This window comes from Microtus ochrogaster, chromosome 18 (assembly GCF_000317375.1).
Source record: "Microtus ochrogaster isolate Prairie Vole_2 chromosome 18, MicOch1.0, whole genome shotgun sequence".
Lineage (NCBI taxonomy): Eukaryota > Metazoa > Chordata > Mammalia > Rodentia > Cricetidae > Microtus > Microtus ochrogaster.
Genome location: NC_022020.1, coordinates 14170001 through 14183144, shown reverse-complemented (window position 1 = coordinate 14183144; position 13144 = coordinate 14170001). Strand labels below are relative to the sequence as shown.

Below are 13144 nucleotides of genomic sequence, written 5' to 3'. Positions count from 1 at the left end.
ATAGGAATTTACAGTTTGAGTTTTTTCATAACATTAGCTGGTTTAAGCTTTCTGTTGGGATGATATGTATATTGTGGTTAAGATATATATTTTATGAATTATCAGTAAGGAGTTGGTAGTTTCAAAAGATATCAGAATTTATATGTCTAAAAGTAAATTTTCCTTCAAAGCTATTACTCTGTGTTGTATGGACTTTTCCCTAGAGAAATATTTCAAAAACATTTGGAATTCCAGTCATTTATTTATTTATTTCTTATGTGTATGGGTGCATGGGTGCTTTGACTACATGTATGTCCGTGTGCATACTCATGAGTGCCTGGTACCCATGAAGGCTAGAAGGGGAAATCAGATCTCCTGGGTCTGCGGCTGCAGGCAGTTGGGAGCCTTTATATGGGTGTTGGAAATTGTGCTGGGATTTGAATACAGATCCCCTGCAAGAGTAACTGCAAGAGTGCTCTTAACTACTGAGCCATCTCTCTAGTGCACCTCCTCCCTGCCCCTGCTTTTTAAATTGTGGCTATAAAAACATTAGATCAAAAATAAATTTGGATTTGTTTTTTCATGTGTCATTTTCTAAATTTTTCAGGTGATCTTATCCATTTTGGTTACTCAATCATATTGGCTAAATTACAATTGATACTGCAATTTTTAAGATAGTAATAATTTAGATAAGTATAAATTTCTCATCATTAAGAATAAACAAACAAACAAACAAACAAATAATGCTGTCATGGGACAAGCTTTAGGATATTTTGGAAGCAATTTTTAGTATGAGAACATCTTATTTGACAGTTTTTGAACATACAGTCTTTTTATGTCTGAAGGTCGGGTAGAGAAAGAAAAACACCGTGTCTCAGATGCTCATCTCAGAGTAAACAGTATTTCTCTAGAGACTTGGCGTGGGAGAAAGACAAGGACGAGGAGGAAAAGGGATGGAGAAACAATGGACAATGGTCACCAGAAGGGAGCTATAAGAAATACCAAGTCCAAAATGCAGTTACTGAGAGGAGAACGCACTGACTCAGGGCAGAGGTGGAGGAATGTACAGGAGCACCTAAGACCTGAATTCAGGGATCGGGTCCTGAAAATTTCATAGACTTCCCGGTCTGGATGGCACAGGAACAGGTCAGCATCTAGTGCAGCCTGCCATGCATGTCTTCATGGAGCAGGTCAGTCAGTGTATAGTGCAGCCTGCCATGCATGTCTTCATGGAGCAGGTCAGGGTCTAGTGCAGCCATGCATGCATGTCTTCATGCAGCAGGGTTAGGGTCTAGTGCAGCCTGCTATGCATGTCGTCATGCATCAGGAGACTAGTTATATTTCTATACATGCATGGTAAGAGTGACACTTGTTGGAGTTTCAACTTTGCAGACGGCTGAATAAATGTAGATGGATGATGTCACTAGCTGGGTGAGCAGTGTGGTTTTCCAGCAGCTGCTGTGCACACTTCTTTCCTTTTTAAACGCTGTTTTATGTTTTAATTAAACAGACTGCCTGAGAAAGCATGCATTGTTAGTTTAGACTGTACAGTAGTAAACAATATTATGGGTGTGAATTTAGAAACTACCACTGTACGGTATTGGGGAACAAACATATGGTCTTTCCATAGAGATGCAGTAAACTAAGTGCCTTCCCTAGCAACAGAGTCAGCTGAAAGATTAAATTAGACAGTAGACATAGTTAGCATGATGTTTGCCTTTTGGCCAGTGAGCACTAGTAATTATTACGATTCAGGTATAAGTATATGTATCATATATATATATAACATACATATAACATGCATACATACATATATACAAGCATGTATATATCTATATCTATATATGTTAGTTGCTGGATCACAGGCCATTTGTCAAAGGTTGGAAAAATATACCTAGGCTACTGTCACGAGGAGGAAATTAGGCACCCAAGCATGGAAGTCACAGACAGAAAGGGAATAACAGTGTTAGGAAGGGTTCCTTAAGAAAGTTACCTGTTGGGAGAAGCAGGATCTGGCTGACTGTTCTGTATAGCCAAATGAAGGACCTTCAAAAACAGCTGTGGGAAGTTTGAGAACTTCCCGAAGGAACTGGTCGTATCTTCCATACACCATCACCCCACTGGAGTCAGAGATCATTGAGAAAATATCTGATGGGAAGAAAGGATGAAGGTGTTTACCATATAAACATCTGGAGCATCAGGTCAACATATCTCACACAAATAAGGCAAGATAAGTGTATTATTTATGAAAACATAATATGAAACTTGCTCTGTCTGCTGAAATGGTCTCAGCATGAGAGCCAGTGTTTTCTTCCTCTTGTATTGTTTCAAGACAGGGTCTTGCTATATGTCTGGTGTCTTTTTGAAGATGAGTTGTAATTTGGGTAATATTAACACATTTTGATAAGACAGGGGGACCTGATTTTGTCCTGAGGTCAATTTTCAACTCACATAAAATGCTGCTAAGATAAATATTGTATAAGTGATACATGCTGCTGTGGTTTGAGCATGAAATGTCACCCATAGGCTCATGTGTTCGAACATCTGGCCCTTATCTGCCATGGGGTGGTGCTGTTTGGGAAGGTGGTGGAACACTCAGGAAGTGGAGTCATGTTGGTGGGGGGCAGGCTTTGAGGTTCTATTTTCTGTCCCCACTCCCTGTTCTTTCTCTGCTGTTGGACTGCTGATGCTGGAACAGGCTAGCCCCCCGCTCCTCCTACTGTCTGTTTTCTACCGTAACATCTGGATCTCTTAGGAACTGCGAACCAAAATAAATCCCTTTTCCCTTTAAGTTGTTTCAGTTAAGACATTTTATCATAGCAACAGAAAAGTAAGACAAAATTGCCAACCTCTTAGGAAACAGAATGAAATTATCTCTATAGAATTAGGAGAGGTATGTATATCATTTATCTGATTGGCAATTATTTATTCATTTATACCATTATCAAAATTTTAGGGTTTGATTTAGTGTTTTTGAAAAATCAAGGGCACAATAGAGATAAGGACGAAAAGAAAAAAAAGCCAACAGTTGAGTAAGTTCTCACAGAGGCAGAAAACCTTGGCAGGCCACACTGTCCATAGGGTAGAGGGCATGTGACTTACGGGAAGGTTCTTTGTGTGGTGGAGAGGAGCCTGGTCTTACAGCTGATCTCAGAGGAAAAGTCAGGGTTTCAGATTATTCCCCAGAGTGCTTCTGGCTTCACTGAGCTGTGAGCTCCATTCTGCCCTGATATGGGCTTAATGAACACTAACAGCTCAATTCCCAAGGTGCTTCCTAATCTCCCCTGGGAATCACCAGAATGGAAGGACTTGCCATCAGTTTATCTAATGCTAATTAGACATCACTCCGCCAGTGTAGCTGCTGCGACAAAACACAGTAAATTCAACGTGTTATCTCTGTTTACTTTCAGTTTCAGTTTTTCAAGGTCAGAATGTAGCCGAGGCTATTGCCAGCTGAGGCTAGCACAGTCACACTGTAATTCTGTGTCACACATTACAAGCTTTTACTGGATGATGGTTTTAGGAGGTGAATCAACTCTCTTCATTCGAGATCTTCCTGATGAAAATGACATTTTACAATTGATATTAATGCTGATATTCTGAGGTTAATATCCAAGATGTGCAAGGAGCTCAGATAACTCAACAGTTAAGAAAAAACATCTGACCGACAATGGGCAGAGAAGCCAAGGAGATACTTCCTGAAGGAAGGCATACAAACTGGATAGAGTTTATTAAATGCTCAGTGTCAATGTTCATCTGCCAAAGGCAAATGAAAGCCACGGCCAGGTACCATCTCCAGTGAAAAGGAAAATAAAAACGACAGTACAAACGAAAACGAGTGTGGGGGAGAACCTTGAGCAAAGGGAATAGTTGCGGAGCGCGGTGGAAATAAAACATCAGCCATTATGGAGGCAAATATCACAGTTGGAAACAGTAGAATCAGTGCGCAATCCAGCAATTCTATTCCTGGGCCTGCATCAGAAGGTATGTGTAAGTGAAACTAGTGTGTTGATGAAATGTCTGTGCTCCCATGTTTATGACGACACCTGTACAACTGTGGAGATGAGCAATCAACCTAAGTGTCTACAAACTCATAAATACAAGAGTGGTCCATCCCCTGTGGAGTGTTGCTCAGCCATCGGAGGAATCCTGCCATCTGCAAGAACACTGATGGGCTCAGGGAGCAATCTGCTAAGTGAAATAAGCCACACACAGAGACAAATATTACATGTTCAGACTCATATGGAATACAAACATGTTGATTTCAGAAGTAGAGTGTAGAATGGTAATTACCAGAGCCTGGAGTGCTTAAAAGACAGGCAGGATTTCGAACATGTTGTCAAAGAATATATAGTTATAGCTAAGGAGCAAGCTTTAGAGAGAGCCTTCACAGAAGGGTGGCAAGGTAATGAAATATGTGTAGTACAGCTGATAAATGCATGTGCTCTCATCACAAAATACCGTATAAATTGGTGCATATACTAATCAGATGGATTTAACTACTCCACAGTGTATTTGCACGCAAAATATATAAGTAATTAATTTTATGTTAATTAAAAAATTTAATTTCAACCAAAGTGTTGTCTTCATATCTCTGCAATGTTGTTTGCTTACAGGGCTTTCTCTCAGGCTCTAGTTACACTGTCCAACAATAAATAAATCGAAATGAATCTGCCAGCAGAAGAATATGTTGATTAATTCTATATGTAGATGTTGAAACATTCGAATGGACCGGGAGAAAAGAAAACTTGGGAAAATCAGACCGGCTTTCCACGGGACTGCCATCTTGCTTGCCTTGGGGAAGATGGGCTGGTTCTAATAGGGTCACCCTGTGTCTTGTGAGACTCTGATTTTCCAAGCCAGGGTTTCTTGTGACATGTTGCCTGGGCTTTTCACATCACTAAGTGAAAGAATTCAGGCAACCTTTCTGTTCTGGTTGGAATATTGACATGCAGTTGTTAGTTCTGGGGTGGGAGGCATGGTCTGCAGGCACAGCCTAAAGGATAGCCCACCTGTGGTTCCTCTGCTGGTTCCTCATGCCTCCTGATCTACCTCAATATGAACACGGCACCTCGCACTCTCACGGCTATGGACAGAATCCTGTCCTGCCACCATGCCTTCCTCAGGGTAGTGGTCTGCTTTCCCTGACCTGTAAACCCGAGTAAACCATTCCCCCATAACTGTCTGGGCACATTGTGAAATATTTGGGCACAGTGAAAGGTAATGTATTTAATCTTTAACTAGAGCAAAAGCAGGAAAACCCATAGTACCTTCCACACATTCTACACTAAAATGAACTTCTTTTGTGTTGAGGAAGGTCATCTAGGAGCCCAAGTAAGTATGGACCACAGGGATTATCTGGAAGTGGCTATGGGTGGCTTACCCAGGTCTTCAAAAAGAAATGAAGGAACTCTAAAGTTGATGTAAAAACTTTACAAGATACATGGCTGCATCTTGGTTTTGGGTTCTATGAGTATGAATATATAAGAAAAATAATTATTTCAAGGGTTTAATCAGCTAACGGAGTAAAGCATTCAGAATCACACTTCACATGTGGGACACAGTGATATTTTCGTTCTGTATTTTTTTCTGTTGCTGACATCATAGATTCATTTGAAATCTCCCATGGGAATTTTCCTTGTGACTCCAGATCATATTATAACCCCCTTTGTGTCTCCTACAGTACCACAACATGAATTTTCATTCATTGGTTCATTCAGCTACAATCACAGTGTATTTTTATGCAAAATATATTATTAGCAATTAATTTTATGTTAATTAAAAATCAATTTCAACCAAAGTGTTGTCTTCATATTTGCAATGTTGTTTGCTTACAGGGCTTTCTCTCAGGCTCTAGTCAAACTGTCCAAGGATAAATAAATTGAAATGAATCTGCCAGCAGAAGAATATGTTGATTAATTCTATATGTAGATGCTGAAACATTCCAATGGACCGGGAGAAAAGAAAACTTGGGAAAATCAGACAGGCTTTTATATGGTGACTGCCATCTTGCTTGCCTTGGGAAAGATGGGCTGGTTCTAACAGGGTTACCCTGTGTCTCTGCAAGACTAAATGGGTAGCATTGTGGCGAATCAATGGATGTATGGGAAACCAGATGCAGTTCTTGCCCTCTGGGAGGCTTGGCGGATTGAGAAAAGCTTGAAGGATGCCTCATAGACCATCACAGACGGTAACACCATGGTGTGATGCTGGAAGAACAGGCGGATGCGATGCAGAGGGAAGAGCTGGTCAGGGCAAAGTGTAAAGGCCACTGAGTGGTTATCACAGAGGAGGAGGAATCGGCTCAAAAAATCGGGATCAGACAAAATGGAGTGCAAGCACAATGCTCTCAAGGAGCTTCCAGTGGCCTGGGATGGGGTACAGGTACTAGGGTACTATGGATGGTGACCCCAGATATAAAATGCCTTGAAGCTTCTACTATGGAATTCAAATTGTGTCTGGAAGATATCAAGGGAGATGATGAGGGGTTTAAAGCAAGCCAGCGAGTTAGAGGCGCAACCTTGGAGGTATTTGCAGAGGCAGATTAACCCATTTAGAGCACACACAAGGTAGTGTGGGTCTTCTGAACTAAAGAAAAACAGTACCCAGACATTATAGACAAAGTAAGACATCCCAGGCTTATGGTGTTAGACTTGGAATTCCTTAAGACCTGGATTGTTGGGGGTGGAAGAGTTGGCTGAGTTGGTACAGTGTTTGACTTGCATGCATGAGACCTTAATTTGCACCTGGAAATGCTGTGTGTGTGTGTGTGTGTGTGTGTGTGTGTGTGTGTGTGTGGTGGATGCTTGCAATTTCAGCCCCAGGAAAGCAGACACAGGAGGACCCTTGCAACTCACTTGCCAGCCAGTCTAGTTTAATCGGTGAGCTCCAGGCCTTGTCTCAAAGGACATGGACAAAATTCCTCCACATGACATCTAAGGTTGTTTACTATCATGCATGCACCAAGTCATACTTGTACACAGATGTGAGTATGCATATATGCATACACATGCTTGTATGCAGACACACATGGACACACTTAAGAAAAAGCAATCAACAGGAAGAGACAAGTGTTCTATCCCATGAAAGCAGTTAATTAAAAGATGAGAACAATTAAACAGAAGAGGCCACTGTATGCTATGGTGCTCTGCCATATGCCCACAGAAAGTGCCCTTCTTTCCATAGCTGCACCAATGGTGCCACCAGGAGTAACATGGTGAACACCATGCCTATTGGTTGGTGGTGGCCCCAAGTCGTTGTAAAATGGAGTTAGCATTCTCTTTACTGCTTTTTAAGCATTTAATAAAATTTATTTCATTTTTATGTTATCTGTACTCAAGTTGCTTGCCTAGCAACCATGCATTTGATGTATATTTTCACATTTTTACTGTGTGTGTGTGTTAATGCATGCATGCATAAGTATATGTCTAGCATGTGTGTAGAGATGTGGATAAATCCTGGGAACTGGTTCTCTTCATCCACTTGGTGCAATCCTGGGATTTAATTCAGGTCTTCAGGTCTATGTGCAACCACCTCTGACCACTTTCCTTTCAGATCTGATCCTGCCTTAAAGGACAAGTGGCTCCTCCAAGCCTAGGGTCTGGAGATGAGTGAGTCTGTCAGTGTTTCCTTTTCCCAAAAATTGCTTTAGTGACTGCTCTGAGATGGGCAAGATGCCGGCACAGGCCAGAGAGTGGCAGGAGATTGCTGATATGGCTGCCCCCAGTAGCGGGCAACATCTGACCAGGGGAGCTGAGCAGAAGCGCCTGGTCCTCCAGGATAAGGACTCGCTGGCTTCAGGGAAGGCTCAGAGGCTCTGCATCTTTAGAAAAGTGCCTTTCACCAGTTTGGCTCAAACTTACTCTAAGATAGGCCTCTTTAATTGTGTGTGTAGGGACACAGCATTGAATCAGTATCCGAAGATGCTTGAAGATTTTAATGTTTGAGACCTTTCTCTACCGCTCTCCGCATAGATGGCCGATTGATATGAAGGCAGCAGCTCTGGGTTTCCCTTCTTGTTCATTCATTTTGTTAAACTTTCTTTTCTTAGCCCAGTCTTGGAGGAAATACCTCCTAGATACTTCTGAAGCCACTTAGAAGTTGAGGAGAATGCCATTGGTTTTTGGAACTTCTAATTCATTGTCTCCCAGCCGAACAATCAAGTAGATAGTTTCAGTTTCTTTATTTCCTCAGCCAACTGAAGAGAAACGAACTGGCCCCAGGGTCTGAGTGGGTGCCTCTGAATTCTGGCTGCACTGGCTGCTCCATGAAAGAAATCATGGGTGTGAAGGAAGCTGACCCCACCTCAGTCTTCCCACACTGTCACTAGCCTGGTTAGCCAGCGGGAAAACATTCAGGCAGTGTGTCTGCTAGATTCCCAAGGTGCAAAGGGCTGTCCCCCTTTTTCTCACTCCCTTTCGACTACTCAGAATCCAACAAGCAGAAAGGAAGGGAGGGAGGGACTCCATGGTCTACAGAGCTGGAGGCCCCCTCCGGGTTTAATAACCATCCCCATTACAATGTGGAAGGAAACTAAGGACTAAAGACATGAAACCGTATCATAGTGTAACTTAGCAACCAAATGGTGTGGCTGGACCCACAGCCTGGGTTATCAACGCCAGTTGTCATGTTCTTTCTAACACAGCACGGCAAACTCACAATAGTTAGGGTAAGAGACAGGGTGAAATCACAATACTAACATTATTTTAAATTAGTGAAAATTGAATACTTTAGTATCAGAAAGATTCTAGTTGGAGATACTCGGGCAGTTAAAAATAATGATAATTCAAAAGGAGAGGGGAATATTCACTTCATTAAGATTTACCTAATGTGAAAATAATTTTATTAGAAAATTTAAAGGCCAAAGAAGGCTGCGTTTGAGATAGCGCCACAGGACAAGGGAAGGCAGAGATAGACAGGGGACACGGCAGGACTAAGAGAGAGGATGTAGGTACACAACAGAGACAAGCAAGGAGGTGGGGGTGGGGGTAACTTACATCTTAACTTGTCCATGATCTTCCCTCCACACAATGTAGCCAAAGCCATTTTGACAGCAAATACTGAGATTTTACCATGGCCTTCCCTGTTTAATGATAGGAGAAAAAAAATGGTGTTATTTAGGGTACTTCCAATAAAGAATGTTGACATTTTCCATTCTGTAGAAATTGTAGGATACATGGCTGCATGCATTATGCGGACACATTTTAGAAAGGGTTGTGAATACAATTCCATACACATCGCTAAGAGACTGTCTATTTGACACTTTTGTTTTTCAAGAGACATCAGAATCTCTTACTTTATTCATTGAATATGTCACTTGCTCAAAACATAGGCTGGTAGCCAGAGAAATATCCCCTAGATAGCTGTGGGTTTAAATAGCAGATCATGCTTTTTTCTTTGGCTTTCATGAAATAATTTTATGCATGACTCTAGTCTTTATAATTTATTCAATCAGACTTCAGAAATTTCATATTTTATTTCCTTAGAGAATTTTTAAATTTTTAGTTAAGGTAAAACTAAATGTGGACTTTTTAAAATTACAAGTTCAACTTTTTTAAATTGTATTTTGACATTTTTATTTTAGTTTTTATTGGAAATAGTCTTCTCTTATACGATACATCCGGAGTGCAGATTCCCCTCCTTACATTTCCTTTAGTGTCCCCCTACCCTCCCTTGTCCCTAGACCCACTTCCCTGCTATTTTCATTCAGAAAAGAACAGGTCCCCAAGAGACAATTTAAAAAACACATTGTCTAAACACACAAGCAAGTCAATTGTTTCTGTGTAATATATTTACTTTAAAAAAGACAGTATTTTAAGGGGTCAGAGGGTAGGAGCTCAGTTGTAGAGCTGGCTCAGTGATGTGCTTGCTATGGATGCATGAGAACCCGATCTTGGATCCCCAACACCCACATAAAGCCTGGCAAATGGTGGCAAATACTTGTAACATCACTACCGAAGAAGCAGAGTCAGACAGATCATTGACCAGCCTAGCCAAATCAATGAGCTCTAGAATCAGTGAGAGAACTTGTCTCAAAAAATAGATCAATATATGCCTTACGAACACACATGCCGGATTTCTCAGTTAAAGTACTTGTAAACTGAATCCAGGAACATATCCAAAAAATTTTCCACCATGATCAAGTAGGCTTCATCCCAGTGATACAGGGATGATCCAACATACATAAATTGATAAATGTAATCCACCACATACACAAACTGAAAGATAAAAATATCTCATTTAATTAGATGCAGAAAGGCCTTTGACAAAAGTTCAACACTCCGTTATAATAAAAGTCCTGGAGAGAGAGTAGGGATACAAGGGATAAACCTTAATATAACAAAAGCAATACACAGCAAGTCCACAGCCAACATTAATCTAAGTAGATAGAGAAATTTGAAACATTTCCACTAAAATCAGGAACAAGATAAGGGTGCCCATTCTCTCCATACCTATTCAATATAGTACTTGAAGTCTTAGCTAAAGCAAAAAGACACGTGAAAAAGACCAAGAGGATGCAAATAAGAAAAAAAGGAGAAAAGTATTCTCACTTGCAGATGATATGGTTTTATATTTAAGATTCTAAAGACTCTCACAGGAAATTTCTATAGTTGGTAAATACTAAATAAAGTATTTACCATATTTAGCAAAGTATATGAAACCAACACATGAAATCAGCACCTTTTTTTAAATCTACAAATGACAAACAGACTGAGAAACAAAGCATGAAAACAGTATCTTTTACGATAGTTTCAAAAATATCTTGGGGCCAGGCATGGTAGCATATGCCTTTAATCCTAGCACTCTGGAGGCAGAGACAGGGAAAATCTCTGTGAGTTCGAAGCCAGCCTGGTCTACAGTGATTTTTTCAGGACAGTTAGAGCTGTTACATAGAGAAATCCTGTCCCCTGTCTTGAAAGAAAAAAAACTAAAACAAAACAAAACAAAAATCCTGGAATAACTCTAATCAGGGGTGTGATAAACTTGTATAATAAAAACTTTAAGAAAAGCTTTTACAGCTTTTGTAAAGCAAAGGATATGGTCAACAGACAAAACAGCAGCCTAAAGAATGGGAAAAGATCTTCACCAACCCCACATCAGACAGAGATCTGATCTCCAAAATACACAAAGAACTCAAGAAATTGATCATCAAAAAACAAATAATCCAATAAAAACTGGGATACAGACCTAAACAGAGAACTCTCAACAGAGGAATCTAAAATGGCTGAAAGACACTTAAGGTAATGCTCAACATTTAGCCATCAGAGAAATGCAAATCAACCAACTCTAAGATTCCATCTTATACCTGTAAGAAAGGCCAAGATCAAAAACACTGATGACAACTTATGCTGGAGAGGTTGTGGGGTAAAGGGAACACTCCTGCATTGCTGGTGGGAGTGCAAGCTGGTACAGCTGCTTTGGATATCAGTATGGTGATTTCTCAGGAAATTAGGAAACAACCTTCCTCAAGACTCAACAGTACCACTTTTGGGTATATATCCAAAAAATGCTCAATTATACCATAAGGACAAGTGCCCAACTATGTTCATAGCAGCATTTTTTGTCACAGCCAGAACCTGGAAACAACCTAAATACTCCTTGATCAAAGAATGGATAAGGAAAATGTGGTATATTTGCACAATGGAGTACTACATAACAGAAAAAAATGACATCTTGAAATTTGCAGGTAAATGGATGGAGCTAGAAAACATAATTTTGAGTGAGGTAACCCAGACCCAGAAAGACAAATATCACATGTACTCACTCATAAGTGGTTTTTAAACATAAAGCAAAGAAAACCAGTCTACAAATCACAATCCCAGAGAACCTAGACAACAATGAGGACCCTAAGAAAGACATACATGGATCTACAAAGGAAGGAATATCTCCTGAGTAAATTGGGATCATGGGGACCATGGGAAAGGGTTGAAGGGGAGAGGAGAGGAAAGGAGGGGAGCAGAGAAAAATGTATACCTCAATAAAAATCAATAAAAAGAAAAGATTTTATAATAAAAAGCTTATTATTAAAAGAAAAAAATTGCTAAAGAAAGAAATTGAAGAAGACTAGCTAAAGCAACCATGAATAATAAAAGAATTGTTGGAGGTATCACCATCCTAGATTTCATCTTACACTACAGAGTTATAGTAAAAAAAAAGTCAGTATTGCATAAAAACATGATCAATGGAACAGAACTTGAGTTGCGGTCATAACTACATAGCTACAGACACTTGAGTTTTAAAAAGAATCCAAAATGCACACTGAAGAAAAGATAGCATCCTCAACAAAATAGTGCTGGTCAAACTGGATGTGTGCACGTAGAAGAATACTAATAGATCCCTATTTATCTTCCTGAACAAAAACTCCCTCCAAGTAGATCAAGGATCCTGACATAGACCAAATTCCCTGAACCTTAAAGAAAAAAAGAGCAGGGAACTCACTTGATCTACATGGGCATAGGGGATGTCTTCCTGACCAGGACCTCCAAAGCACAGGCACAAAGACCAATATTAGTAAATGGGGCCTCATAGAGCTAAAAAGTTTCTGTATAGCAAAGGACACCATCATTCAAGCAAAGCACAAACCTACAGAATTGGGGAAAAAGCTATACATCTGGTAGAGGGTTTGTTTCTAGAACATACAAAGAACTGAAAAAAAATTAAAACTCAGAAACCAAAACCTAAAAAAACAAAACCTAAACATCAGGAAAGCTATTCAATTAAAAAAAAATGGGTTACAGTGTTAAATAGAGTTCTCAGTTCTGAAAAGATGAAACACAAATGGCTAACACTTAAAAATTTTCAACATTCTTTGTCACCAGAGAAATGAAAATTAAAACTATTTTGAGATTTCATTCTACACTAACCAAAATGGCCAACTAAACAAATGTTGGCACATACTGGCGAGGGTGTGGGAAAAGGGGAGCACTTACTCACTGCTACTAGGAATGAAAACTGGTAAAGTCAATGTAAGTTCCTCAAAAAGCTGAAAATCAATCTAACACAAAATTCAGATGTACTGCTCTCAGGCAAATATCCAAAGGACTATGTCACTTTCGAGATATTTGCTCATCCATGTTCATTGCTGCTCTATTCATAATAGCCAGAAATTGGAAACAGCCTAGATGTCCATCAATTGATGAATGGATAATGAAAATGTGCTTACATT

General features: G+C 40.0%; 1 protein-coding gene across 10 annotated transcripts in view; it reads right to left on the bottom strand.

Moving 5' to 3' along the window:
* Positions 1-13144, bottom strand: part of Dtna (dystrobrevin alpha) — a 370950-nt gene that overhangs the window by 68316 nt on the left and 289490 nt on the right. For all 10 annotated transcript variants that reach the window (XM_026783424.1, XM_026783428.1, XM_026783427.1 and 7 more), the window contains exons 6-7: positions 8976-9061; positions 1973-2127 (exon numbers count right to left, since the gene is read on the bottom strand). In XM_026783424.1, the coding sequence (XP_026639225.1) occupies positions 1973-2127; positions 8976-9061 (241 nt within the window). The remainder of the gene's footprint in view (positions 1-1972; positions 2128-8975; positions 9062-13144) is intronic.